Genomic DNA, 27,620 nt, shown 5'->3' with positions numbered 1-27,620 from the left:
GCTTAGCATAGCTGGCCTGATTGTGCTGTTCTAGGTTTCTGCAGTGTGTGTATTGTGTGTTCCATAATTGCAGTACCTGTAGCAGGTGTTGAACTTGATGATGTGGCTGCAAACATTCTGGTTGAGAATAAACAACCATCTATCTTTGCTGGTCTGATTACCCTAGATCATTCAAAATGAATATCTTTAATAAACATAATGTTTCTCCAAAATGCTGCATCGGGTTGTTTTTTTGCAATCCCAATACCCGTGATTTTTGATCAGAAAATGCAGTGTTGTTTGTTCTTAGTATTTAAGGGTCTAAAACCCCTGACCACAGGTTACCAAAGCTCTGGTTATAACTATTCCTGGTTTGAATTCTGCAGAAACTGTTTCTGGACAATCTCAGGAAAGCACTTGCAGGCCACAGTGGGAGCAGACAGCTGACTGAAAGTGCTGCTATTGCTTGTGTTAAACTGTGCAAAGCATCTACCTACATCAACTGGGAAGATAATTCTGTCATTTTCCTACTAGTGCAGTCCATGGTAGTAGATCTTAAGGTAAGAATTTGCTTCCTATTTGCATTGAAGAAATCCAAGTTTGAAAATACTGAAATAAACTTTTAATTTCTCCTTAATTGAATACTGCAGTACTTTTCAGTGGAAAGTTTTGTATTAAAAGTAGACAAGAATAATCTTGGTGTCTGACTTATATATTTATTTTTTTTTAAATATATAGAATTTGCTGTTTAATCCAAGCAAACCTTTTTCAAGAGGCAATCAAAATGCAGATGTAGACCTTATGATTGACTGCTTAGTTTCCTGCTTCCGCATAAACCCTCATAATAACCAACACTTTAAGGTGAGAACACTACTTACTGGTAAGTGTGACCTGTCAGTTATAGAAGTTACGCTGACAGCAGCTGGGAGCTCATAAATAAGTTCAACTGTATACATATCCCTTAATAATAAGTCCCTGCATGTTTTCAGAAACCTTTCCTTAGCTGATTAGGTTTTTCTCTTGTTTAGATTTGACAGCTTTGTCAATTTCTTAGAAAGGCTCCAGTATATTATTCAGTGTGATAACAAAGGTGGCAAAGACAAAGATGTTCCTAAGTGGCTTTTATGTATTTTTTTTGTAGATCTGCTTGGCGCAGAATTCCCCATCAACATTTCATTATGTGCTGGTAAATTCACTCCACCGAATAATCACAAATGTAAGTTCTGAAAGTATTTAATCAGCCCAGCAATCTGTGGTGGCTTCTATTCAGATCAGTTTTACTAAATACAATTTGAATAGCAGACCATGTTTGGTTGCCTGTATCCATGCGGCAAGAGTTGCTTGCTAGTAAGGAGGGACATACAAATTTTATTCATGCTGTGCAGTTGGATTCCCAGTTTGAGAGCTTGTATTCCAGTATAAAACTTCAGTACATATATGTTTTAATAGCCTCTTATATTAGATGACAAATGAATCTTAGGTTGTCTGGTTTTATAATAGGTGCTGCTTTATTAATACATGAAAAACACTTCTAGGTCACGCATAGTTACACTACCTTCTGCTGCTTCTAGTATATTGACATAGGAACTTCGGGGAAGATGGCCTCATGGTTTTGCTCAGGGATTTGATCCAGTATGAATTCAAATAGTGTAAAATTGTAGTAAGCGCTGAGTGCCAAAAATATTTGGGAAGTTTGTGCAGTGGTTCATCTTCAATTTGTTACTGTTTAAGTCACTAAAATATGACTTTGAGCAACCAGCCTTACTTAATTTACACAACATTTTCTGTTTCACTTATCCCAACATCACAATGAAAACTCTATATTTAAAAAAAACCCCACAAAACTAACCAAAAAAAGTATTTGGCACTTTAACATATGGGGGGGGCGAAAATGCTGCTGTAGATGTGGTGGAGTAATACAGCTTTTCAGATATTATCAAGCACTTAAAATACCAATTTTTCATTTTGTTTTGGATTATTACTTACTGGCATTCTACTGTGGTTTCCTGCATTTATAGTTTCAGAGTTAGTGCTGTTGCAGAAAGAAGAGTAATACAGTAAGCAGCTAAGTTGAAAGTATTGCTTTTATTACAATTCTCTTAAATATTATGAGTTTTATTACAAGAATGCAAAATACTGTGTAATACTGTGTAAAATACTAATCTGTAAAGGTTAGTTATCCCGTGGCTTTTGTAACTCTTAGAGGACTAACATCAATCATAGTCTTAACTGATATTACCAGTTTAACATTTGAGCATTTCTGTGTTTTTGTTTTAGTCTGCGTTGGACTGGTGGCCCAAGATTGATGCTGTGTACTGCCACTCCATGGAGCTCCGCAGCATGTTCAGTGAGACGCTTCACAAAGCTATTCAAGGCTGTGGGGCACATCCAGCAATTCGCATGACTCCGGTAAGACTTCTAAAGAAGCTGTTAAAACACAAACCTGTTGTTTTTCCTGTGTCTCCATCCCATTCCAGCTTTTTTAGTCATTAACTTTAGACTGGAAACTAGAGGGGGGAAGAACATTGCAATTCAAAAAGCAACAGAGAGCCGCCATACATGCTCTGTAAACCTTGCAGGTTTCGGTATATTGACTAACTGTTTCTACTCAGTTAGCGATGTATGTTTCTCAGTTTTCATGCTGCTTTTGAACTGGTAACATAGAAGTATTTCTTCTGTAACTGTCCTCTGTGGCTAACTGTTCCTTGTAAGCTTTCTTGCTGTGTGAATAGCTAGGTAATATGTCCATTCTTGTTTAATCTGAAACCCCAAAGCATTCTGTATGTGAAGATAATTTCTGAAAACGGCAATGCTTTTACCATGATTGGCATGAATATCACTTCTCTTCATTTGTCTTGCTTGCTTTTTGTTGAGCAAGTTGACTGTTTGGTCTTGGTGACAGCAACAAAGTAAAAGATTTTATAAGCATGATGAAATAAAGTCAGTATTCTTGGTTGTCTTGGAAAAAGTCTTAAGTACATTCAAATTTATAGTTCGTCCAAATTTTTGTAGTAAGTTCACATGTAGCTGTGTTGCCTTGCTTCTGAACTTTCCATTTAGGACTTCTGACGTGTCAAGTGAACATGGTTGGTTGTTTATAGAAGGCCTAAAATGATACATGAAAACATTCCTATTTGGCTTCTCAAATGAAAACAAATAATCAAAATACCTTTAGTTGAAAGCTACGACATGTTGAACTTGCTTTTTACATGTATATATTCATCTGTTGAGAAAATAGCAGGGGTATTGTAATGGCAACTCTGACATTGATTGGTGGTGCTTTGTCTTCTGCTTCTTATTTTCTGTTCTTACTGGCTGCTGTCGCTGACATGGTCAGATGCCAACCAGTCACTGTTTTGCATGGCAGTGGGCCTCTGTTGCTGTAAGTATGACCCATTGTAACTACCGCAGAAAAGCCTTTCCTTGCTCTGACTTTTCTGTGCATAGTTACCACTGCAGTCACCTCCCTTCACCTGGGATACAGAAGGTAGCATGTTTTACATGAGAATGTAGGGCTGGAGGAGACCTCTTCTGCTTTTGGCAATTGCAAGGCAAACGCTTTCACAACCAGTTGAGCTCCTTCCTAGAAGGAAAGGCTTTTTGTCGGTTTTATTAATTTCTTTCTGCCCCCTACTTTTCCCATCACGGTGCTCTTCCAGAATCTTCCCACTCTGATGTTTTCTAATTTCCAGCCTAAACTTATTTATGTCTAACTTATCCCCATTTGTTCTTGTGCCAGTGTTGTCTGTTAGCTTCAGACTGGTGTTTATCCCCTTGATGTATTTGCAGAGAGCAGTCATGTCCCCATCTTTGTTTCTTGATAGTCTTTAGTTTCGATTGTGTGAAGTAAATAAATCTCTTCACAGAAACAAATCAGCTTCTTTGGCCATGTGCCTCTTCTCCCAGTTCCCTTAACTGTAACAAACTAAAGGTTTAGCACAGAATTAGTTACCTCTACCAGTGTGGTATCAATTTCTTGATAGGATGCTTTTTATGTGGTAGACTTTATTCTGTTTATTTTCACAATAACTATTTAACAAGATAGCATGAGGTTCTAATTTCTTGTAGAACTTAATTACACAACACCATATCTCTTCAGTTACCTTGAGGATGATTTCAAACTGGTTTTTTCTTTTTCAAAACTTCAAAGTTTAGTGAAAATGAAAAACAAATTTGTTTTATTCTTTGAGATCTCAGCAAATAATAAACTAGACAAAATAGTTTAAAAAGATGACTTTCTAAAGAGCGTTGTATTCTGTCTTGTGTTGAATATCACAGTGGCAGTTTTTCGTCCAAACTTACTGTCTCTTAACTATTTTGGTAGCTGTAAGCAAAAATACTAATTTAATCCCTGCTGATAAAAGGTTAAAATTAATGAAAATATAAATTCTGTAAACTTATTGGAGAAAGATGAAAATATTTTGTCTTTGGACATAGTGGGGGCCAATTAACTTGAGTTCACCATATATGCGTGTGTGTGTATATATATACACACACGCAGGTATATATATTTATATTATTTTTCGTAGACTTTACCATGCATCCAGATTGCTTTTGTTGAGATGAAGAAACTGCTGTTGATTGCCATACAACAAGGTGTTCACTTTGAAGGGCTGTAGCATTGAAGCATAAACTCTATTTTTTAAATCCTTACAACTAGTGGTATCCATATACACTTGTTTCGCAGCCAGTACTGTATATAAGCGTTTGTTGAATGTGTTGGTCATATTGCTACCTGGATTCTGTTGTGTGAACAGCAGGGGTAGAATATGATATAATTCACATTGGAGTCAAACCAGAACACATTATGTGAACCGTCAATGCATACCTTAAAATGTCCTCCATTTCATATAAGGAAGTTGGCTGGTACAGAAGTAGCTTACTGATTTTTTATTTTTTTTTTTTCAGATGGAACTAGTGTTTTTTTTTTTTATTTAAACGATGGACTGTGTTCCTTGTGAAAACTGAAAGGTTTGTTTTTCAGAGGTCTTAAAGATGAAAATGCTATCATCTGGACTGTGATTATGGCAGAAAATAAAGAGACTATTTTTCCCTTTGGAAAAAAGTTCCCTACCCTCTCATGTATTCAAGCTTACTTGGATACATTTATTTCTTTCTCTGACCGGAGAAAAATTCCTGTAAATTCTTTTTGGTAGTTCTATCCATTTTTCTTTTGCCACAGTTTCTTATGCAAAAACTTCTTACGTACACGTGCAGCTCACTAAAACAACTCTTAAGCAAACTTTAAAGATACAATAAGTGATAGCATATGCGTATATAAAAGGGGATTTTTAAGTAGAAGGCTATGTGACTATACTTGAGTAAATTTTATATACTTTTAAACTTTTTCATGAATTACAGATTATAAAAACAATACACTTAGATGTTTAATTACAACTGCTATGTAGACTACCTTACTGACAATGTCTGTGATTTTTCCTTCCATCAGAGTCTTACATTTAAGGAGAAAATGACAAGCCTTAAATTTAAAGAAAAACCTACTGATATGGAAACCAGAAGCTACAAGTTCTTGCTGTTGTCTTTGGTAAAACTGATCCATGCTGATCCAAAGCTTTTGCTGTGTGTAAGTATATCAAAGTATTCATTAATAGTAAAATTTAGTTCTGAAGCTACTAAATGAATAAAAATCAAACCCATAAACCTGGCATCTAGGATACTACCCTACTCAGTCTTTTCTCTGGTCATAATGCTTCTGTGCTTTCAAAGGAAAAGACAAAACCAAAAAGAAACTAAGAAATTTTACAGAACCAGGGCAACACAATGCATTGGAGCATAAAGCTCTCTAACACTGAAGGGAGGAGAGGGGAATAGAAGAAGAAAACTAAAGTAAGTGTTGGGGGAGAAATCAGTCATCATTTCAGTGAGTAGAAAGACAGATGTGGTCTTAGATCTTCCATTTTTTCAGGTCTATTTAATGTTTAATTTAAAAATATTTCAATTCTGTCAAAGATGTGGTATGCACAGGGTATCATAGTTGTGGGGAAAAAAAAAAAAAAAAAAAGCATGTACTCAAAGATCCAGAAATCTACTTAGTTTAATTATGGGAATCTGCTGTAGAGGTCAGTAACATGGTCAGTCATTAAAAAGTTTTGCAATTTAAACTTGTTTTTCTTTTTGCTGTGTAGAACCCAAGAAAGCAAGGTCCTGAGACACAAGGTAGCACGGCTGAATTAATTACAGGTCTTGTACAACTTGTTCCGCAGTCCAGCATGCCAGATATAGCACAAGAAGCCATGGAGGTAAGGGGTAAATGTTCTCTATACCAAATGATTAGTACACAGACAAATCAAGGGTGTTGTAGAAGCTCTGAAGTATTAGCTGTGAAGTTCTGTGTTTTAGAGTTTGATCTCTATTGATCTTTTTCTAAATGCCTCCTGCACTGCAGGTTTTACAGGAGAGGCCTCTAAGAAAATTTTAAAAAGCAACTCATTCTGCCTCTTGTGACAGCCCTGTGTCCCTTTATTATATGGTTTGTTCATCCCTGGTGGTGATCAAATGCAGCTTGACAGTTCCTCTGTTCCATCTCTGCTGAGAGCACCATTAAGCTTGCCCTTTCTCTTGTGTGTTTTCTAAATGACTGTGAGAAAAATGCCTAAGGCAGTGGCTGGTCTTCTGTTCTGTTGTGAATCAGAGGAGGTTGTGTGTTTGGGAGGGATGGATAGGATATTTAAGGCTACTGAAACCTTCTTCCTGCCAGCTTTCACTTGAAGCAGCTAACAAATCACCAAGTTACTTCTGATTTTTGGCCTTTCCATGCAAAGGTGCTGATTTTGTGACTTCACCAGTTCAGTTGTAACATTTTTTGCTGCGGTGGGTCTCCCAGGCACTTCATATCCAGCGAAAGCAGGCTTCAGCTTCTCCTTGTGCATAGTGCAACAGGAAGAGTTTTGTTTTTTCAGTCCATGGTGCCTGTTACTATCCTGCCTTCTTTAGATTCCCCTTCTGAAAAGTGCATTGTAGCATATGTGCTTCATTGACAGCTTTCATGTTTTGGGTTTTCATAGGTAGACTGAAAAAATGTATATACGATTAAAGCTTTAAATAAATATTTGATTTTTAGTAGGTGAAATAAGGCTTTTTGGTTAAACCTTGCCTCAACAAGAATTGCTGCAAATAGTGTTAATATACTACTAATTATCAATATGAAATATGTATTTCTTGATTGTTAAATGGTCGAATTCAAGAATATTTCTTGTATAAGAATAATCCTTTTCAGTGTGAAAGTCTCTGTGGAGGTTTATGTTGGGTAGTAACAGCCTTATGGTCATTTATGGGAACTCAGTGATTGGAAAGTTTTGGCCATTATGTTATTTAATTTTGGTGTACTGTTCAGTCTTGATTCTTTACTGGTCTTGATCCCCAGTCTACCTAATTATTGGCTTAACTAGCTGAGAATTGGCCTCTTGTGTCTGTTTTTGACTAGTAGGTTAGCAAATAAGCTCTGGAGTATTTGTTTAAGCTAGGAAGCAATTTGAAATAACTACTTAAATATTGTTGGACCACACTATGGGTTGTTTGTTTTTCAGATGTCATTTTTAACAGTATTCCAACAATTCCTTTGCACCAAAGTTTTTAATTTGTCAGAAAAGTAGCTAAGGCTTTCACATTTCTGTCTTTAATGTGTGTATTTTCACCAAGTGGAGATTTGTCTGCCTGTGTATCAGACACCCCCAAGTAATAGGTGACATCAGAGGAGAGATTTTTGTTTGCTGTAGTTGGTTGATATAATTAAGAATAAACAACTTCTAATCAATAGTTTTGTGTTTCTTTGTAGCCTTTGACCAGTTTCCTTTTTATCAGCTAATTTGAGGAGTTGATTTTTGAAATGTTTGTAGTTAATCTGACTAAATCAAAAGCAGAGTTTAAAGCATTGGTCATAGTTCACCAGTATGCTCTTGGATGTGGTCAGAACCTCCTCTTAGCTAAGTTTTTGCTTGTGCCAGGGAATGGTTGCGAAGAGCAAAGTACTTGCCTGTCCTGACTTGGCAAAGAACTTGTTGCCACTAGAAGTTTATATCTGTAGAATTGGTTGCATAATTTTTTTTTGCAGCTGGACATTAAGTAAATATTTAAGCCAAACTCTTTAATTTAGAAACATTGTGTCTGTGTGTCTCCTATGGCTTTGTATGGAAATACAAGGTAAAACCTATAGGTTTGGCTTATAAATATGTAACAAAGATTAAGTGAAATACTTCTGACATGGACTAACAATACTTTTAGATAAAATGCTTTTTATATCTCTTCTTGTTTTAAAACAGTGTAATTCATAGGTGATTGTGTCTGTTTCTGTGCCTGTGCTGATATACTTTGTAAATTTCTGCCAAAGTGCAACTCTACTTTGTTTTGAATTTAGGCCTTGCTAGTTCTTCACCAGTTAGACAGCATTGACTTGTGGAATCCTGACGCACCTATAGAAACATTCTGGGAAATTAGGTATGTAAGTTAACTTTTGTAAATTAGAGAAATAGCTGTTTTGATTTGTCTTCTCTTTTGAAATAGCTGTGAATGTTCTGGGAAAGCTATGCAATTCCAGCATGAATCTGCAGTCAAAATTATTATGTGTATTCATGAAAAGGTTGTATCTTATAGTATACGAATTTAATAAAGATAATAAACTTTTTGCTGGCTTTTTTAATGAGTCTCTTCAGCCTGATGTTAAGGTGTAGAAATGATTAGTTTGAAAAGTTATAGAGACTTCCCCCCCCCCCCCTCATTCAAGTGTTTACTGCTTGTTTAAATTCTATTTTATCCTTCCGGGGCTGAGGGAGGGTAATGCTAGGCAGTTCTAGAAGTGTGGATTTGCTAATCATGGTTCTGAAGCCCTCACCTAAAGAAGGTAGTAGTTTGCCCTGACCTGTGATCTCCATTTGTCTGTCTTTTGTATTTAAATCAATTTTAATTCATTAAAGTTGTCTTGCTTTTTTATGACTTCACAGCAGCTGTTGCAGTTGATTTCTTGGAGAATATTAAGGGAAATCAAGTCCCAAAAGAGTCAAAATTACACAAAATGCTAAACCAAAAAACAGCAATCTGTAAACTGAGAATTCTAAGAATTGAGTGAGCTAAATAATGGGGAAAAAAAATAAAATTGGTGATCCAATCTGAATTGGTACTGATGTTTTCTTTGAGAAGAAAGGGAACAACAGTCTAGGAGGAACACTCTTACCAGCATCAACAAATTGGCCTGCATGGCTGCTAAATATGGCTTAAGGGGCTTGTTATGGGATAGGTTTGGGGCTGAGCCCTGCCTAGGTGGGCTGTAGTGGAAACTCATTGCTGTAATTTCTAATAGTAGAGATGAGTTTGTGGTCTGTTCGGGCTGGGGGACAAACCCATTAAAATTGACACTAATTTGGACCCTTTGGCAGTTTTAACAGAGAGTGTGAGGCCTGAATGGATATGAAGAAGGAACATCCCTAGATGTGTTCCTTCCAGAACAGAGTTGAGACACGTTATCAGAGCAGTGTAGGTAAACTTGTACTGCCACTGTCTGTGCTGTATCTGTTCTGTGGATAAATGGAGGACTTCTGAATCGACAGCCCTGGAGTCTGGACTTCTAACAAGTACCCAAATTGCTTAACTTCCTCTAGGGAACTAAAAAGGCCAGCTGGGCGGTGGGAAGGGTCAAAGGGGAGCTTGTCATTTAAAGTACACACCTATATTTTATCTATTATACATTTTAAAAGATGATGCTAGTATATGTGTAGGATATTAATGCTAATTGCCTATTTCTGTGTAAAATGTAGTAATATCTTCCAAAATGTTATTAGATTAGAAAGCTAATGCTGAATTTCATTTTGCTGCAGTTCACAAATGCTTTTTTATATCTGCAAGAAACTGACTAGTCATCAGATGCTCAGCAGTACAGAAATCCTCAAGTGGCTACGAGAGATTCTCATCTGTAGGAATAAATTTCTTCTAAAAAACAAAGTAAGTAAATGTTAACATCTATCTGTTAGATTCATTAAAATGAATTGCTCTGTTTTGTCACTCCCTTTGTTTACCGGGTCATTTTTATGATTGGAAGAGATTTAATAGCTACACCTACACTTTCTGTTTCCTGATTTCCTCTCTGCTAAGAGACAGTGCTTTGTGAGGCACCCTGGATTAGAGCTGTTAACCGAAGTTAGCTTTAGGATTTTTTTCCCTCTTACTTCAGCTACACAGGTTGTATTACTTGCCTGGAAAACGTATGTTTGGCAGAAACCTGGTACCTTATACTTATTTGTGTAATACAAAGGGGAATAGTCCACAAGGTGAGAAAAAGGGAAGGTTAGTAATGATAAAAATACTTCTTCATGGATGAAATTTTTCTTTCTGGATCTCATGTTCATGTCAGTCCTAGAATTCTGACTTGCTTCTTTCCAATAATCTCAAGGGACTTTTTCCGAGCCAAACGTACATTGTAATGCTATACTTGCTAGAATTAAAACCAGACTTGCTATGTTACTTTTTGAATTAAAGATCTGCGAGAAGAAGTGAAGGGTTTCTGTTTTTTCTATCTGACCTGAAAGTAGATATGCTAACATGAGAAGAATACTGTCTTAGGTGTAGTATATAGCATGCTTTAAAAGTCCTCTTTCAGGAGAAGGATTTTTTCAAGTGACTTTTTTTCTTTCCTTTTCAACTGTGGTAGCTCTGTTACTGGTGGACATTATTTTTTTATCTGTGTTGATGCCAAGTCATAGGCTTTTTCCTTTGGTATCACCAGTTTAATACATATTTGTAAAATACAATCTCGCGTATTACAGCTGAAGTCCTTGGGCATTCTGGCTTTTTATGAATTCAGGAAGACTTTTACATTTGGCCTCTAAGTGGAAATCAGCTGTCCTTCAAATAGAGAGCATGCTTAATATCATCGTTCTCCTTCCATTTAATAATTAATTAGTTGTTTTAAAAAATCTATTTCCTCTTAGTGCTTAGAGGATGTTCAGTAATATCAGGATCAGAAAAAGATAATAGAGCTGTGCTTCATACTTTCAGTTCCTGTTTTTCTGATCAATTATAAAATATATAGAATAAAATGTACAGTACCCCTGAGTTTGGCTTCTTTAGACTTAATTACAACTAAATTATAATTATGTTAGTGTGCATCCTGTGGAGTAAAACCAAGAAGCCTATGGTGCTTTCAGGAGGCTCTGAGGAAGCGAGGAAGAGACATCATTTTATGCTTACTTCAATCAGAGGCTCCAAGGAAGGGAGGAAAAGGCATCATTATGTGCTTGCCTCAAGGTGATTTTTTTTGAAGATGACTGTGGAGAAATTTCTTAAGGGGAAATACCATTCTAAGATACCATTAGTATGGGAAACTTTATAAAGCTGTGAGAGCAGCAGTGTGAAATGTACTATGTAGATGCTGAAGAGCTTTTTACCTTCCTGAAATCTATCCTTTTTACCCTTTTTTAAAAAAAAGTTGACTTCTTACTTTCCTTTGCTCTCTTTATAGCAATCAGATAGGAGTTCCTGCCATTTTCTCTTCCTCTATGATGTTTCTGGAGGTGGAACTAGTCAAATTTCTCTTGACCATGAAGAAATGATACGCTGTACTCCAGGAGCTACCCTCAGGAAAGGGAAAGGGAATTCTTCCATTGTAAGTAATACATGATAATAATTCTTAACGCTTGGGGAGGAAAACCTGTGTGTGAGTAGAAATTAAATTACTTTGAAAGTAATTTAAAAAAAATGAAAATAATTATTTCTGAGGAGGAAAAGACATCTGTATCCTGCAGTGATGTATGCATCTGATATGCTGGTTAATAATGATGTTTCAGACTAACACCTCTTTCAAGTTAAAATGTTGGTGAATATTTTTTTTCCTTAGGATTGCACATAGCATCCCTACATGTTAGTCTTGTTAATAAATCTGAAATCTCAGTTTTTAAAGTATTGCATGTAGTTTGAATGTACTCTGATGGATCATAAATTCAAGTGTTTTACTAAGGTATACCCTTTGACAGACAAGTTTCTCAAGCCTAGCTGTACTATGAGTTCTAGCTGCAGGAAAAAACCAAAGAGAATATTTAGAACATCTTTGATGAGCCAAAAGTTCCATTTTGTTTTTTAATATACACTTTTCCAGCATCAATAAAATTTTCCTAAGTACATGGTTATCCTTGTGAAAGGAGCAGGTTCTTAGCCACCGTTTGTGCAACAGCATGTAAGAGCTCTAATCTTGTCTAGAATAAAAGCAGTTTTAAAGAACAATTTGGATAAGGCTGAATTTTAATAAAGTTGCCATATTCATAAGCAATATTACCAAATTCTGAATTCCCTGTTTCCAAAGGAAAGTGCGGCAGGATGCAGTGGAACGCCAATTTGCCGCCAAGCCCAAACAAAATTGGAAGTCGCCTTATACATGTTTTTGTGGAGCCCAGATATTGAGGCAGTCCTTGTTGCAATGTCTTGTTTCCGTCACCTCTGTGAGGAAGCAGATATCAGATGTGGAGTAGATGAAGTCTCAGTGCATAATTTTTTGCCAAACTACAATACTTTCATGGAGTTTGCATCTGTTAGCAATATGATGTCAACAGGTAAGAATCATGAATAATCCTTCCTACCTGTATAGTAAGACTGTTATTTGCATTTGAGTTCATTAAACAGTTTGAGATTCTTTATACGATTTACTTCTGCTTTCACTGGAATATCTTAATCATTGAATTAATTGTTAGAAAGTGCAGGGAATTTGGGTGCTTAAGTTCATGAAGATTTTAAAGTGTAACAAGAATAATCCTTTTCCTAAACACTTTAAGGGGATATGTTGCTCTGTTAATTTAATAATTACTTTCAAAGATCTCTTATTTGATGTAGGCAGGTTTTCAAAAAACTTGACTAACTGTTCTTTGCCCTTTTATAGGGAGAGCAGCTCTTCAGAAAAGAGTGATGGCATTACTAAGACGCATTGAACATCCAACTGCGGGCAACACAGAGGTAAACTGAATTTATATACTCTTTGTATGCATATTTTTTTGAAAACAGAAAATACTGTTGCTACAAGTAGTTCTGAAGTTAAATCTTGGTATTTTTTATTTTAGGCCTGGGAGGATACACATGCAAAATGGGAACAAGCTACCAAACTAATCCTTAACTATCCAAAGACCAAAATGGAAGATGGGCAGGTGACTATGAATTTTTCCATAGGTTCAACCCTTCAGAAATTTAAAATAACTATTTAAGCTTATTTATTTTAAGGAATTGAATTCTAATCTAGGAAATCAGTTTTGTAGGCAGACTTATGCTCCATGAAAATATTCCAGAAAAATAATGGTAATCAGTTGTCCCCACTATGCTTACTAAGAGACCAAGAAGTAGTTTCACTTGAATTGCTGTAAGGAAGATGGAGGTTGAGCTTAAAAACTTAAAAGAAATTGAAAACAAAATAGTGAGAACTCTGGAGCACTACCACAGAAATTATGAAATCCTTTTTACTGAAAATTTTTAAACAAGCTGCTGGCTGTCATGGTTTAAATACGCTTTACCCTGGTGCAGAGCAGGGAACTGACTAGGCCTTCAGTCCTTTTTAGCCGTTTTCAGCTTCTCTAAAAACAGTGCCTCTATAATTTTCTGTTCATAGTATCACTAAGTATAAAAGGTGAATCTTAGAAAATTCTTGAGACTGGAATTGTAAATGGTGGGATGTGTTACAGAATACTTTAAAATTCTGACTCTGTCCATTAGTTATGTTTAATTGAAGAGGTTTCATCTTCAGCCATTCTTTTCCAGGTTACTGAAAGCCTTCATAAGACAATTGTTAAGAGGCGAATGTCGCATGTTAGTGGGGGAGGCTCCATAGACTTATCTGACACAGATTCTCTTCAAGAGTGGATCAACATGACGGGATTCTTATGTGCCCTTGGAGGAGTGTGCCTGCAGCATCGTAGCAACGCAGGGTTAGCAACCTACAGCCCACCTATGGGCCCTGTCAATGAGCGTAAGGGCTCCATGATATCGATGGTGTCCACGGAGGGAAATGCAGAGACTCCTGTTAGCAAATTTATTGATCGATTATTGACTCTGATGGTCTGTAACCATGAGAAAGTGGGACTTCAGATACGGACTAATATTAAAGATCTGGTGGGTTTGGAGTTGAGTCCAGCACTTTATCCAATGCTGTTTAACAAATTGAAGAATACCATCAGCAAGTTTTTTGATTCTCAAGGACAGGTAAAGTGGTGATATATTCGTTCACATTTGGGTCTTAATAAAAAGCATCTGTCTTGTCTTTCATGTAGGTAATTGAAATTGATAGCTGTTCATGTTTTGTACAAAAGATCCTGCAAACATTGTGGTTGTATGTTGTAGCATGCATTAATAATAATTGTATTTAACATCAGGTAATTGAAAGCATTCTTGAATTCTTAAGTGAACTCCGAGTACAGAATCTGTGAAAATGCTCTCAGAATAGTTATGGCTGGTAGTATAGACATAGCTAATCTTAACATATATTGGATTCAAATTTTTTTTAAATGCTGCAGTATATTTGATGAATACCCTTTCTTTGGTTTTGTGTGTGAAGAATTAAGATCAACAATTTTTTTCCTGTAGGTTTTGCTCACTGAGACCAACACACAATTTGTAGAGCAAACCATTGCTATAATGAAGAATTTGCTTGACAATCATACAGAAGGGAGCTCAGAACATCTTGGACAAGCTAGTATTGAGACAATGATGCTAAATCTGGTTAGGTAAGAAATCCTGTTGACCTTCCTATACTAAGTAATACATTTAAGAAGTGAGGTAGGGCCTTCTGGTTTATATCTTTTCTGCTTGCATCTGTGGAGAAGCAACAGCTGATTTTCTGATCGTCTCTCACATGGTTCTGACAGCTTCAGTAATCATGGAGATAATTTATACTGTAGCATAAAATACTTTGACAGAGGGTGACCTTATTGTTTTTTTAAAGAACTAGCCGTTCCATAGTTTAGCCCCATTCTTGTAAGCATTCCTGCTTTCTTTTCTAGACAATGATGTTTGTGTTTAAAAACCAGCTGAAGGGCAGATTTCTGTTCAGTTTTATACTACTAGAAATCTTTTTTAGCCAGAAGAAAATCAGTACTGGTCTTCAGCTGCTATAAGGGCAGCCTTACTTGGGGTGGGAGGGGAGAAGGTAGCCCACTTGCTAACCCATTACACAAGTCTGCTGGGTGCCAATGTGTAGGTTCCAGCATAGAGCTGAAAAGATTTGTCAAGTGTGTGGGCTTTGTAGTGTGGAGTAGCATGAAGTCTTTAATTAATCTTTTTGCTTTTTTGTTAAGGTATGTGCGTGTCCTTGGAAATTTGGTACATGCAATTCAAATAAAAACTAAGCTTTGTCAGTTAGTAGAAGTAATGATGGAAAGGAGAGATGACCTTTCATTTTGCCAAGAAATGAAATTTAGGTAAGTATATAACTGTTAGAATAGTGTAATGTGGATAAGTGTAATTTCATTTGGTTATATGTTTAAAAAAAATCAAAACCTGTCTCTCACCAGTATTCCTGGTATAGGAATAGTACTCCATCTTTGTCTTCAGAATAATTTAGAGCCTGGTGCTGCATTTAAAATTTTATTTTAGTTGTGGAGATACTTAAACACATGTAAAAATTTTGTGTGATAGAGACCAGGGTATTACTTGGTATACTAAGGTTAGTTCAGTTCATCTTCAGTGTGTGTAGTGTTTCAAATAGTTCTTACTCTGAATTTGTAATAACTAAGAATGATGCCAGCAGTAGTAAGTGTGTTTGAAGGAAGGGCTATTAAAAAAAAAAACAAAACCAAAAAACAACAAAAACAACAAAAAACCCAAACAAACCCACAACCCAAAAAACCCCCAAAGCTAAAGCAATGTATCTATATGTAATAGGAACAAAATGGTGGAATACTTGACAGACTGGGTTATGGGAACATCTAATCAAGCAACAGATGAGGATGTGAAATGTCTGACAAGGTAAGAAAGAATACTCTTAAGCTGTTTCTAAAGTTGCTAACAGGTTTCCAGGTGGTGTTTGAGATCCACAGATGACCTGGCTTGACTGGACTCCCTTTAGCAGTAGTAATTTAAGGAAAAGACAAAAATTGAAATATAAATTTTATGTTAAATTTATTTATATATAAAAATATTTATTGCATAGTCTTAACTAATATTTACTGGACCTATGTCTTCATGTGATGCATTCTGAAGAAGAAAATCATCAAACATTATAGTGTTGAATTTATGCTTTACTGGGTTTTTATGACAGATTTGGTTTGCAGTTGTTGTCCTTAGGAGATATATTGCTTGACCCTGTACCACAAAATGTAATAGCTATTTTCCTGATGGACAGAACTTTACTAGAGTAACTTTTTTTTTTTCAGTAATGACTCTTTTCACCTGCATTTAGATACATAAGGAAAAGAAGGGACTTGGTACTGGATGGGAAAATTATCAAGCAGAAGGAGAGACTAATTCTACTGAACTGATTCACAGCTTCTTAAAATTTAATTTTCAGAGATTTGGACCAAGCAAGTATGGAAGCAGTGGTCTCTCTTCTTGCTGGACTTCCACTACAGCCTGAAGAAGGAGATGGTGTTGAGTTGATGGAAGCAAAATCTCAGTTATTTCTTAAGTAAATAGTGGCTTTTAACTATTTTTCTATACAATGACAAGTAGATGCACCATATGACTTTTATTACAAACTATGTTTGTTTTTTTCTTCTAGCAGAAATAATTTTATTAATCTAAACAGGAATTACTACTTATATATTCTATGTCACACATCTTTGCCCCCTAGGTTTATGGATGCATTTTCATTTAAAAAACAATTACAAATTTGGCTTTGTTTCTGCTTAATGCAGATGTATGCATAATTCATGGGAGGGATTAGCTTGCTTTGGTATTATGTTTTTATCCATGAAACTTAATTTCTTTCATGACATCTGTTTGTAAAGATATGCTTGGGAAATTCACTGCTTGGTTTGAAAAAAACCACATACACATTTTAGGGCAGTGTCTTCTGGTCGTTACAACATGTGTGGAAGTTTGGGCTATGCTACAAGAAAGATTACTTGGGGCAGTTCAGAGATTTTTTTTTTTTGCGGGGGGCGGGGGGAGGCTTATTGTCTATTTGCTACTGTATGCAAATAGTTTCAGACAGTTGCCTTTGTAGAATCTGTTTTACTTATCCAAGTCTCTTTCTTTTTCTTAAGATACTTCACACTGTTTATGAACCTTCTGAATGACTGTAGTGAAGTTGAAGACGAAAGTGCACAAACAGGTGGCAGGAAACGTGGAATGTCTCGAAGACTAGCTTCACTACGGCACTGCACTGTTCTTGCTATGTCAAATTTGCTCAATGCAAATGTGGACAGTGGTCTAATGCACTCAATAGGTAAAGTAGCTAGAGATAACTGTGCATAAATGAATACATAATGAAGACATTGGTATTTAATTTATTTTAACATCTTCCTTAGTAGTTCTGGGTTTTTTTAATCAGGCTTGGGCTATCATAAAGACCTCCAAACAAGAGCTACGTTTATGGAAGTCCTCACCAAAATTCTGCAGCAGGGAACAGAATTTGATACGTTAGCAGAAACAGTGCTAGCAGATCGGTTTGAGAGATTGGTGGAGTTGGTTACAATGATGGGTGATCAGGGGGAGCTTCCTATTGCTATGGCTTTAGCCAATGTGGTGCCTTGTTCTCAGTGGGTAAGTTGATTCATGCATTTTATTTCCTACATTTTTTTACAGTATTAAGACTTGAAATAAAACAAACATTAAGGGTCTAACAACAATCTGCTACAGAGAAATATGACCTACTGTTCATGATAGCTAGCCTTTCTTAGTATATTCTTGAAAAGCGTACTGAGTCTTAATTGTCAGAGATCTTGATTTTAAACTGCGTTTTTATAGTAAATTTTTAGTTAATGTCTAGGAATAATTTCATATACAGTTATTTTAATAAATACATCTGTTTGAGATGGTTTATTTATTACAGATTGTGTGTGCTGTAATGCAGACAAACAGAACTGTATTTGCTGCTCTAGAATTTAGCAAGATGAATTGGGCTTTGTTATACAGAATAACTACTTATCTATCTGGACTAACCATTATGAGTTTGTATGACTGGATACCCTGAGGCAGATTTTTAGACAAGCAGTAGCATAGGAAAGATTTGAAGAGAGACTGTGTGTGCTTAATTTTATACTTACATGGAAGACTCCATAGCAAATGTAAGACATTAGTACAAACTGCTTGGTATGTTTTTTGTAATTCTTTTTCTCATACTTGCTTTAACTCACTGCTAGTCAGATTAACATTTCATTGCTTCTTTTAAGGATGAGCTAGCTCGTGTCCTGGTCACGCTCTTTGATTCCCGGCACTTGCTCTACCAGCTACTCTGGAATATGTTTTCAAAGGAAGTTGAACTAGCAGATTCCATGCAGACACTCTTCCGAGGAAACAGCTTAGCCAGTAAAATAATGACTTTCTGTTTTAAGGTATATTATCTAATTTTTCTCTCTAAATAACAGGAAAAGTTTATGGATGTAAAAATACCAAACTACCAATCTATGGTATTAAGCACTTCAGTAACTGGATTAGATGAAAATAGTACAGAGTTGCCTTTGGGTCTCTGCTTAAGTTAGTCTCGGCTCTCAACATCAGTTATGTTCAGGGACTTCTGCTTTTAACATTTTAACGTTTGATAAACTAAATCTTGGAGGTCTCATATGTTCAGGCCCAGCTAAAAAATAAAAATCCTCCTGGAACTAACCTTCTGCCAAAACCTCATGACTCAGTCAGGCTTAAGTTTGCAATTAGTCCTCTTGAAAGTTCCCAAGACAGTAAATGTTTCGTCTTGCCTACTCTATGTATTCTGCATTGTAAGGAAGAAAACTGGTTGCAGAAACAAAAACATTTGCGATTTGTAGTTTTCAACAAAGATTACTAGTTATTTAGGGCACATAACTTACTTGATACAAACATCTGAACATTTGTAAAAGTTTTAGTTATCTTAAAGTCCTTTCCTAAGTAATCTTGAGTCATAGTGGGGTCTTTAAACTTCTGACTAGTTTAGTTATAAAAGTGATTTAGGGGCCAGTACCAGTTTGAAGACTGTTCCTGATTTTATTTAAAAATATAAAGGCAATTTAAAAATGGGAGACAAAGTCTGAGGTCTTGTTTATGCTTCCATTTCAGTTTAAAAAGCTATGTGCAGAGATCAAGTGTTGAGTCAGTGTGCTCTAAGAAAGAATCCCATCTGGTTATTGTTGTTATTAGAGAGCGACCTATGGTTTTCTCTAAATTGGAAGTGAATTAAAATGCTTGCAGAAATTGATTACAGTTATGTTTCAGAAGTGAGACTATAATGAAGAAACACAAATTTCGCAGAAATCTGGCTTACACAAAAACAAATCAAATGTTTTCAGGCTTTTGTAACACAGAATTTTGGAGCATTCCTGTGAATGGCTATGTCAATGTGGCCATCTGTTCTGATTTTCTTTCTACATAGGTATATGGTGCCACATATTTGCAGAAGCTTTTGGAACCTTTATTAAGGACTGTGATCACATCCTCTGAGTGGCAGCATGTTAGCTTTGAGGTGGATCCAACAAGGTTTGAGATTCAAAGGCGGGGAACAAACGTATTTATTTGTGAACGATTCACAGTCATAAATAGGATTCCTTTTTCATTGTGGCAAATATTTTTCTCTTACTTTCATACTTTTCCACTCCTCACTTTACTAGACACATTAATTGTATCTGCAATCCTTATACCCAGGGAGAATTGTACGGAGCTGTCCCAACACAGCGAGATGAGTTTTGTTGCATGTCCTCTTAAGCCCTGAGAGAGTAAGGAAGGCAGAGAGCTCTTGCAGGACCTCTTCTCCTACTTGCTGCTTCATACTTTTATGTAGGCCACTAATGTGGGGATTTCCAGTAGTACCAGAAAGCATCTGCTTTAGGTCATTGAATTAATTACAGAAGTAAGACAGAATGAGTGCATGTTGTGTGTGTAATTTTTTTAAAATTTAATTTCTCTTACATCACTACTTGTGATTTACATCACGACTTGGATTTAGTAGCTGTTGCTCTATTGCTTTGAATTATCTCTAACTCTTAGAAAAACTTTTAAGTATTTGTCTCTTAAGTAGCTTACAAAAAGATAGACCTTCTCGTTTGTAGTTTAACTGTCAAATATCTGTGTCTACCTCCAAAATTCCTTTCATAGAAACTGTCATCAAACTGATAAAGCAGTTCTCAGTTGGAATTATGTATGTGTCTTTGGCAAGGTGTGAGAGAATCCCACTTACAGCTGTCTGTTTATTACAGTGTTTTAAAATAAGTTGTATTTGTAACTTCTGTAGTTTAAAATATCGATGGAAACTTTTGTGTAAAAGATCATAACTATTTCCTTAAGATCGCTATTTACCCTGACAAGTAGGATTACTCCAAATGTATAAGTACAGCTAGTATCATTTATTTGATTGCTGGTCATACATTTATGGGTTTGTTTCAGGCTGGAGCCTACGGAAAGTCTTGAAGAGAACCAGCGGAGTCTTTTGCAAATGACAGAAAAATTTTTTCATGCAATCATTAATTCTTCTTCGGAGTTCCCACCACAACTTCGCAGTGTGTGCCATTGTTTATACCAGGTATGCCTGCAGTGGTTGCCTGCCCCTAAACTTTGGGTTGTAATTCTAGCAGTTTGGAGCTTGATCCTGTAGTGGGTGCATAGTGGGCATTTCTTAAAGACTGTTTTCAGATATTTGTTAAACAACAGGAATCTGAATGTAGGGACTGAATGGTGTTTTACGACTTGGGTTGGCAATCAGGAGATGACTAAACATCATTTTTTTTTTAATAAAGGAGTTGAATTACAGCTAAGAACTCAGACCTAATAAGGCAGCAATAATCTCTGCTTTAGCACCTCTATGGGAGACTAAAGATTAACTAGGGAGGTAATGGTTATACTTGCTTTTATCAGTTCACTGTGGGACTTCTATAAGGAAGGCAGTAAAAGGGGAAAATAAATAATAAAATCACTGCTGGGTTGAGAGAACACAAAACTTTTGAATATAGAAACAGTGTACTTTACTTTTTATACAGGATTACTTAAATCAGAAATATAGTGAATTATGTAAAAGTCTGTCTTAAAGATCACGTCTTTGATAAACCTTAACTTTGTGAATAAAATAGTTACTTGTACAGTTACTGACTCTAGGTAGGTGTTTTCTGCATAAAAATAGAGGCAATTTCTTCAAGAGCATTTCTCTCTGAAGTAAATTTTTACAAAAATTGTCTATGAAATATGTTATTCAGTTTTTTGTTCCAGGAATGTTATGTAGTTGCCCATTACAGGTGAGCATAATCTTATGCTTTCTACTTTTGGTAGAAAAGCAGGGTAAAGATGCTCGTAAGAAAGAACTTGAAGGTATTCAGTGGGACCATGGTAGTTGCAAGTCCTAAATTTTAGAAACTGTGGATTGATGCCGAGTATAATGGAAAGAAATAGTCAATAGCATTTTATATGCCTGTCTTTGGTAGAGAATTGTTTGTGGTTATTTGTGCTTCTCTAAAGAAGGTCATTTGTGGGTGAGGTTGAAATACTGCATCATTCAGGCTTTATTCTGATCACACTCGGTGTCATGTCTCATAATCACATTCTGAAAGCAGGAGTCTCTGAAATCAGGCTGCCAGGCAGCACGGTAAAGCAAGCTGTTGTTACCTTTACTGGGAAGGAGGCCCGCTGGCATACGATTTGGTAAATGGCATTAGCCTTGTGGCTGGGACACTCAAGGTGCTCTGTACTCCTGAGGGTAGGTTCTTGTTTTTGAGAGGGAGAATGACAACAGGAATGCATTTTGGTCTATGAAGTAAAATACTGTCCACCTGCTACAGGCACCATGCTCTGATGGAGGTGCTGTTGCCTGCCAGAGGCCTGGAGCATGTTACTGTATGCAAAGCGCTGCTGTACTTCTAAGTGGCTGACCAAATATTTGCGAACACGGAGTATTGAGAAATTTAGCAGGTCAAAAGGAGGGAGAGAACCTAGAAGAGACAGATAAATGCATTTATAGAGCTCTTTTAATGAGGCAAGTTACAGAGACTGACTTCTGTTTGTGGCTAAAACTTGAGTGCTTTCAAATGAGCCTTGGAAAGTTACCAAGCTGGGACCACCTCTTCTTGCTTGTTTCTGGTACCATTTATAAATGATGCTTAAAGAGAAAAAGCCTTCCTGAGCAGTACATTGCCCTCTGTAGAGTAAGTTCTACTGTAGTGGACCTTTCCTGGCTGCCTGCTGTTGAAGTACCTGCACTCCCCAGCCTCCATCCCCGTTTCCTGCTCTCTCCCATTTCTGCTGCTCTCTGCAGTGGCTCAGCAGCAGCTTGCTGTAGGTTTACAGGTCTCTCTCTTGCTCTTTGTGTGTTTCTGATGGATTTAGCTGCTGCTAAGAACTCCAGTGGGGCATATTCCTGCTGCTCTCCAGACTCATAGGAAATACAGTTTGCAGTCCTGTTGGAGGACTGTCACAGAAGAGCTGTGCATGGCAGAATATTTGAGCTGTGGTCTGGAATAACTGCTTTTGGCCTTTCAACCAAGGAGTCTGTATCTCGGGTCCAAAGTGGAGCAAGGAAAACAGATTTTTTCCGAGCTGTGGAAGCTAACTATGAGTTATAAAATTCTACACAGTGTAGTCTAGTCATTTTTACAGTGAATGCAACTGCTGCAATTCTCAGAACTTGGAAGTGAGCAGCAGTGAATTGTGTGTCTGTTGTGGATGACTTGTGGATCTTGGGTTGCTATTGTGGGCTGTTGGAATGGACTAGGTGTGCAAGTGATGTGCCTTTCTGCTATAACAACTTGTATAAATGGCTTCTAAAGTTGTCAGGTTCTCTTTCTGACAGTGGTTGTATTCAGGTTGAGGGGGGGGGCGGTGATCTGGGTCTTCTTTTTTTTTTCTTTTTTTTTTTTTTCCCCGTTTGTTTAAATTGGGAAATGAAGGGACAGGTTGGTTTCCTTCAAGTTCAAATGGCCACAGTCTCACAGATGTTGGCGGGGAGCATGTTTGAGTGTTACTGAAAATGTCAAACACAATTGTTGCTTTTGTTGTTTGATGTTATGTTGTCCCACATCTCTTCCCTAGAATTGCTTTAATATGCTGTTACTAGGATGTATCAGATTTATTTCAATTTCAGTGATATGTTGCTAGGAATTATTACTATGCAGACCATTTTGAATTCCTACATGAAATGGAATTACTAAAATGCACTCACCAGTGGACACTGCCAGAGATCCTTCTGTGGAAGCATATCAAGTCTTTTGGCTTTATTCTTGCCTTTACTTTTTTTTGGTAAGAAGGGGTAGTTTGTTCCTGAAAGACATGATTTACTGGCAAATATACAAGTGGTATTAACTGATACTCGGTGTCAACATTTACTACAGAAACTCTTTCTAGTAACACCTATGTTTGTGTACAGATGTTTGGCTCATCAGAAATAGTGTAATAATTATTCTGTACTTTCAAATTCCAGAGAGTTTTGAAGAGTCTGGCCTTTATCTGAAAGAAAGTACAATTAAAATCTGAATGGTTTGGGTTATTAATCCATTTTTATCATAAGAACCAAATAGGTGATTTTTATAAGGTAACTTCATTTTCTATATAAGTGAGTATGTTCCATCCCAAGCAATAGTGTAAAAGAGACGGAATTTTGCAGTGTATTTTTATGCTTAGAGTTTTAAAGTAAGTATGTGTGTGAAAAATACTCATTAGATGTATTCTGTAAATGAATTCTAGCTGATTTTATTCCATGTAGCAACATTATGGAAATGGTGCATTTAGTTGGATATTGGGGTCTGTGCCGTCTGAGGTTTCTGTTACTGGAACAGAGCCCTGGGAAAAGTTTTCATTTGGAAACAACATATAACTAGTTACTGTGAGAGATTCACCCGTGATCATTTTCAGGTAATGTATGTTTAGGAGTGTTACGTGCTCACGAACAAGGGTGATCAATGTGACTCATGTAAAGAATTTCTGCTGGCTATTTCATAAAAAACACACAAACATACATGATTTTTTCTTAATAGAGAGGTATGGAAATTTTACTTGCTTTAAATGCAATACCCTGATGAGTAGAGTATGTATATGACTGCTTCGGAAGTGAAGTGTAGAAATTGCACAGAAATTTGGCAGAGGCACCATTGGTTAAATATTAATAGGTCCTGCACAAATTTGGACTATTTAAATTTAGCTTGGGTAGCAGAATAGCTTTTACTGACTGTTTTGGGTTTTGTTTTGGTGGTTGTGTTTTGGTTTGGTTTATTTTTTTTCTCTTTCTCTGTTGCATTTGTAAGTTTTAGAAATTCTCTTCCAGTTCCAGTCTGTTGTGATACTCTAAAGATGATCTGAACTGTTGGTGCATGCTTGCTCTCAAACCGCTACATACTGCCAGCTTTCTGTTGATACAGCTCCAGGTGTTGCTCTCAGTAGGGCTTCTTGGTGGTGCTGATTCGCTGTTACAGCTGACACGAAGGACATAGGCTGAGCTCCAAGACCAAAATGTACCCTGTGCCGGGGGGCAGTGCACCAGGCTGATGTGTGATAGCTTTCCTCAGATCCTGGTGGGAAATACACGAGAATGGGATGCTTTTTGGTGGGTCCCTGTGCATTTAAATGAACTGCAGAAATAAGCACAATCAAGTCAGATATCTTGATTTGGAAATCGATAATAAGTTAAGGTAGACCCGCTGGCATTTTCTTCCTTTCTCCACAGAGTGTTTTATGGCAGTGTGTAGTTATCAAAGTAGTAATAACCGTGATGATTCACAGATCTAAGTAAATTGAAGGACACACAGAGAAACATTGGGAAGATTTAAAACTCTAAATTTATTTTAAAAGTAATGTCTTTCAAAGGGATAACGCTTTGCTATTTTTACTATTAAAATTATTTGGGGATGGTGAAATACATTTGAAAGCTGAATATACCATTTAATGCCCAATATTGTGTATCATGAGCACATTAATGTGGTTTGACTTTTAATCTAGCCAGAAATAGTAGAAATGATTGAAACGCAACATTTGCTTGTTTTGAATTTAGTGCTTTGTAAATAAGATGTAATAAAATCGTGGAATAAAAACTCCATCATCAGTCTTTAGTTTATATATTTCATTTTCTGTTGGTTATGTTTGTTACATTTTACTGTGTAATTTTATGTACAAGTCAACATTGGTTTTTGTTGCTGTATGTAGTTGGTGCTGTGACTTGTTTGTGCTCATCTCTGTTCTGTAGGCAACTTGCCACTCTCTACTGAATAAAGCTACCGTAAAAGAAAAAAAGGAAAACAAAAAATCAGTAAGTTTGGAGACCTTTTTATTAGCCATTTCTTTCAAAGCACAACAGAAATCTTTTGCTGTTTGTTCAAAACATCTTCATTTCAGTCTATTTGACCTCACTGTAAAATCATTCTACTAATTCTGGCACAAAATAGCTTTCATTTCAATTAACACTGGAATTAAGTTACATTTAAAATATTCTCTGTGTGCCTATTTGAGTAAACAAAAGACATTTTTAACGTTACTGCTTAGTAATTAATACTCTGATTCTTCTACCCTTGCTGCCATCTTCAAATTAAAAAAATATGTGGAAGGAAAATATTTTCTTTGATTTTGGGGAAAATCCTGAGTCTGTTTAGCTGTTTTAACACTCTGGCAGATAACTTGACTTCAGCTTGCATTCTGGGAGAAGAACAATATTTATATATATATATATATATATATATATATATATATGGGTAACAAAAGTGGCTACTATGACTTGTTTCTGATATCTTTTGTTTGTCTTCTAAGTGATAAAATTTAGCACTTGTATTTACTCAGAAAAGCAGATTTCCCATTTTAAATAACTTGCTGTGTTTAAGAGTTTAGATATGTAGATTGTGATAGAGTGGTGTCATTAAAAGTTAAAGGTTTATCCTTTTCTTTGACAGTTACCTCAAAATAAAAAGTTTGAATAAAACAGAGGCAGAATGGAAAATTACTTTTATTATAAAAAAATATTTTTATTTATTTTTTTGCTGTAACTAAACAGAATAGTAATTGTGTTTAAATGCAAAATCCGTGTGTAAAGTAGTATTTTACAAGAAAATATTATCAGTAATTGCATCACAAGGTAACTGAATGAAATTATTACTGAACCAAAGTGATTCTCTATATATTATGTATGTACTAATGGCTTTTATCTGTTTTAAGAAGCATGATTTGAGATGGCACTAGTTGTTTTGAAGTATTTCAGTAAAATGGGGTTTGTTTGGTTTTTATTTATTTTAAACAATACGATTTAAAACACAAAGCTTGCTGATTTTATTCTGTGAAAAGGTAGAATGTGACTTGCTTTGAATCAAAGTTTTTACTCATAAGAAAATATAGATACTGATTCTTTATAGAACCATATGTAGCATGTTTAAGAATTTTTATTTCAAAGTCAAATGAAAGATATCTAGAGAATAGACTATATTCTTAGTAATACATAGTTGATTTCCTAAAAAGAAAAGAGATTTCTTTTTTGTTACAACATTTTCAGAAAAGCTTTTTTTTTTTTCCTCTAGATAACAATGAACAATATTCTAAATCTATAGTTCTCCTAGCAAATTCCTGCTAAGTGATTTTGGACAGTGTATGTATAGGCAGAGAAGTACACTGGCCACTCAGCTCTGGCTCATTCTGTCTTTCCTCCTTTGGCAAATCTGTGGAGATGTGATGGTTCTGAAGAGTATTTCCTCAAATATCTCCTTCCCAAAAATGTAATTACTCCTGAAACTTTACAGCATAAGTCTTACTGCTGGAGAGGCTCTTGTGATCAATAGCGAAGTTATAAATACACAGATAAAAGACCTGCTAATTTAAAAAGAATTACCTGTATTTGATGGGAAGACTTTGCACACCTGAGTACGAACATAGAGCACTTGTCTCCTTTACTGTCAGTGGCAGAGTCCTGGAATTAAGTGGTCAGTAACTCTGAAACACCTTCTTCTCTTTGTCCAGTAGCTATTGTAGCAATTTCACCCTAGCAAGAAAGTTTGTACGAAGGCTGAAGCAAAGCAAGCTAGTGTCTGATCGCCCCCTTGCCCCTTACTTGTTTCCCCTCTTTCCTGACTGTCTTATGATGCAAGACCTGTCAAGGCAAGAAAGTCCTACTCAAATGTATTGAGCTTGATTGCTATGGAAAGAATGCTTAAAGTTGGATTACCATGCAAGGCTTTTCTCAGCTTGCTTTCCCTTTTCTTTAATGCAAAAATATTCTTTATAATTCTCAACTTCATAGGTTGTTAGTCAGCGATTTCCTCAGAACAGCATTGGAGCGGTTGGAAGTGCAATGTTCCTTCGGTTCATCAATCCTGCGATTGTCTCCCCTTACGAGGCAGGGATTTTAGATAAGAAGCCTCCACCAAGAATTGAAAGGGGATTGAAACTGATGTCAAAGGTGAATCAATAAATATTTTTATTAGGCTGTATTGTATGTTCTACCTAATTATCTAATGTTCTACTAGTTCTGTTCTTTGTAGTTTTTTGTAGCGACCATCATGTTTATTTGAAGTGCAGTTTCCGTAGTATATTTATACATCATGATGTTAATGTCACAGCTCACAGCAATGTAAGTATGGGGAGCAGTC

General features: G+C 36.2%; 1 protein-coding gene across 10 annotated transcripts in view; it reads left to right on the top strand.

Annotated features, from left to right (window-relative positions):
• NF1 (neurofibromin 1) overlaps nt 1-27,620 on the top strand; it is a 103,753-nt gene that overhangs the window by 19,504 nt on the left and 56,629 nt on the right. For 4 of the 10 annotated variants that reach the window (XM_055797077.1, XM_055797080.1, XM_055797081.1 and 1 more), the window contains exons 9-32: nt 366-539; nt 718-840; nt 1,121-1,195; nt 2,257-2,388; nt 5,429-5,563; nt 6,126-6,239; nt 8,354-8,433; nt 9,807-9,930; nt 11,447-11,590; nt 12,284-12,530; nt 12,854-12,927; nt 13,032-13,115; nt 13,720-14,160; nt 14,542-14,681; nt 15,252-15,374; nt 15,838-15,921; nt 16,463-16,579; nt 17,160-17,341; nt 17,447-17,658; nt 18,288-18,449; nt 19,463-19,566; nt 20,470-20,605; nt 25,241-25,303; nt 27,272-27,430. In XM_055797077.1, coding sequence (XP_055653052.1) covers nt 366-539; nt 718-840; nt 1,121-1,195; nt 2,257-2,388; nt 5,429-5,563; nt 6,126-6,239; nt 8,354-8,433; nt 9,807-9,930; nt 11,447-11,590; nt 12,284-12,530; nt 12,854-12,927; nt 13,032-13,115; nt 13,720-14,160; nt 14,542-14,681; nt 15,252-15,374; nt 15,838-15,921; nt 16,463-16,579; nt 17,160-17,341; nt 17,447-17,658; nt 18,288-18,449; nt 19,463-19,566; nt 20,470-20,605; nt 25,241-25,303; nt 27,272-27,430 — 3,429 coding nt within the window. The other 6 variants (XM_055797078.1, XM_055797083.1, XM_055797084.1 and 3 more) reach the window with 6 other exon arrangements.

The sequence above is a fragment of the Falco peregrinus genome, chromosome 2 (genome assembly GCF_023634155.1).
Source record: "Falco peregrinus isolate bFalPer1 chromosome 2, bFalPer1.pri, whole genome shotgun sequence".
NCBI lineage: Eukaryota > Metazoa > Chordata > Aves > Falconiformes > Falconidae > Falco > Falco peregrinus.
The sequence above is the reverse complement of the archived record's forward strand: the minus strand, read 5'-3'. Positions and strand labels throughout refer to the sequence as shown.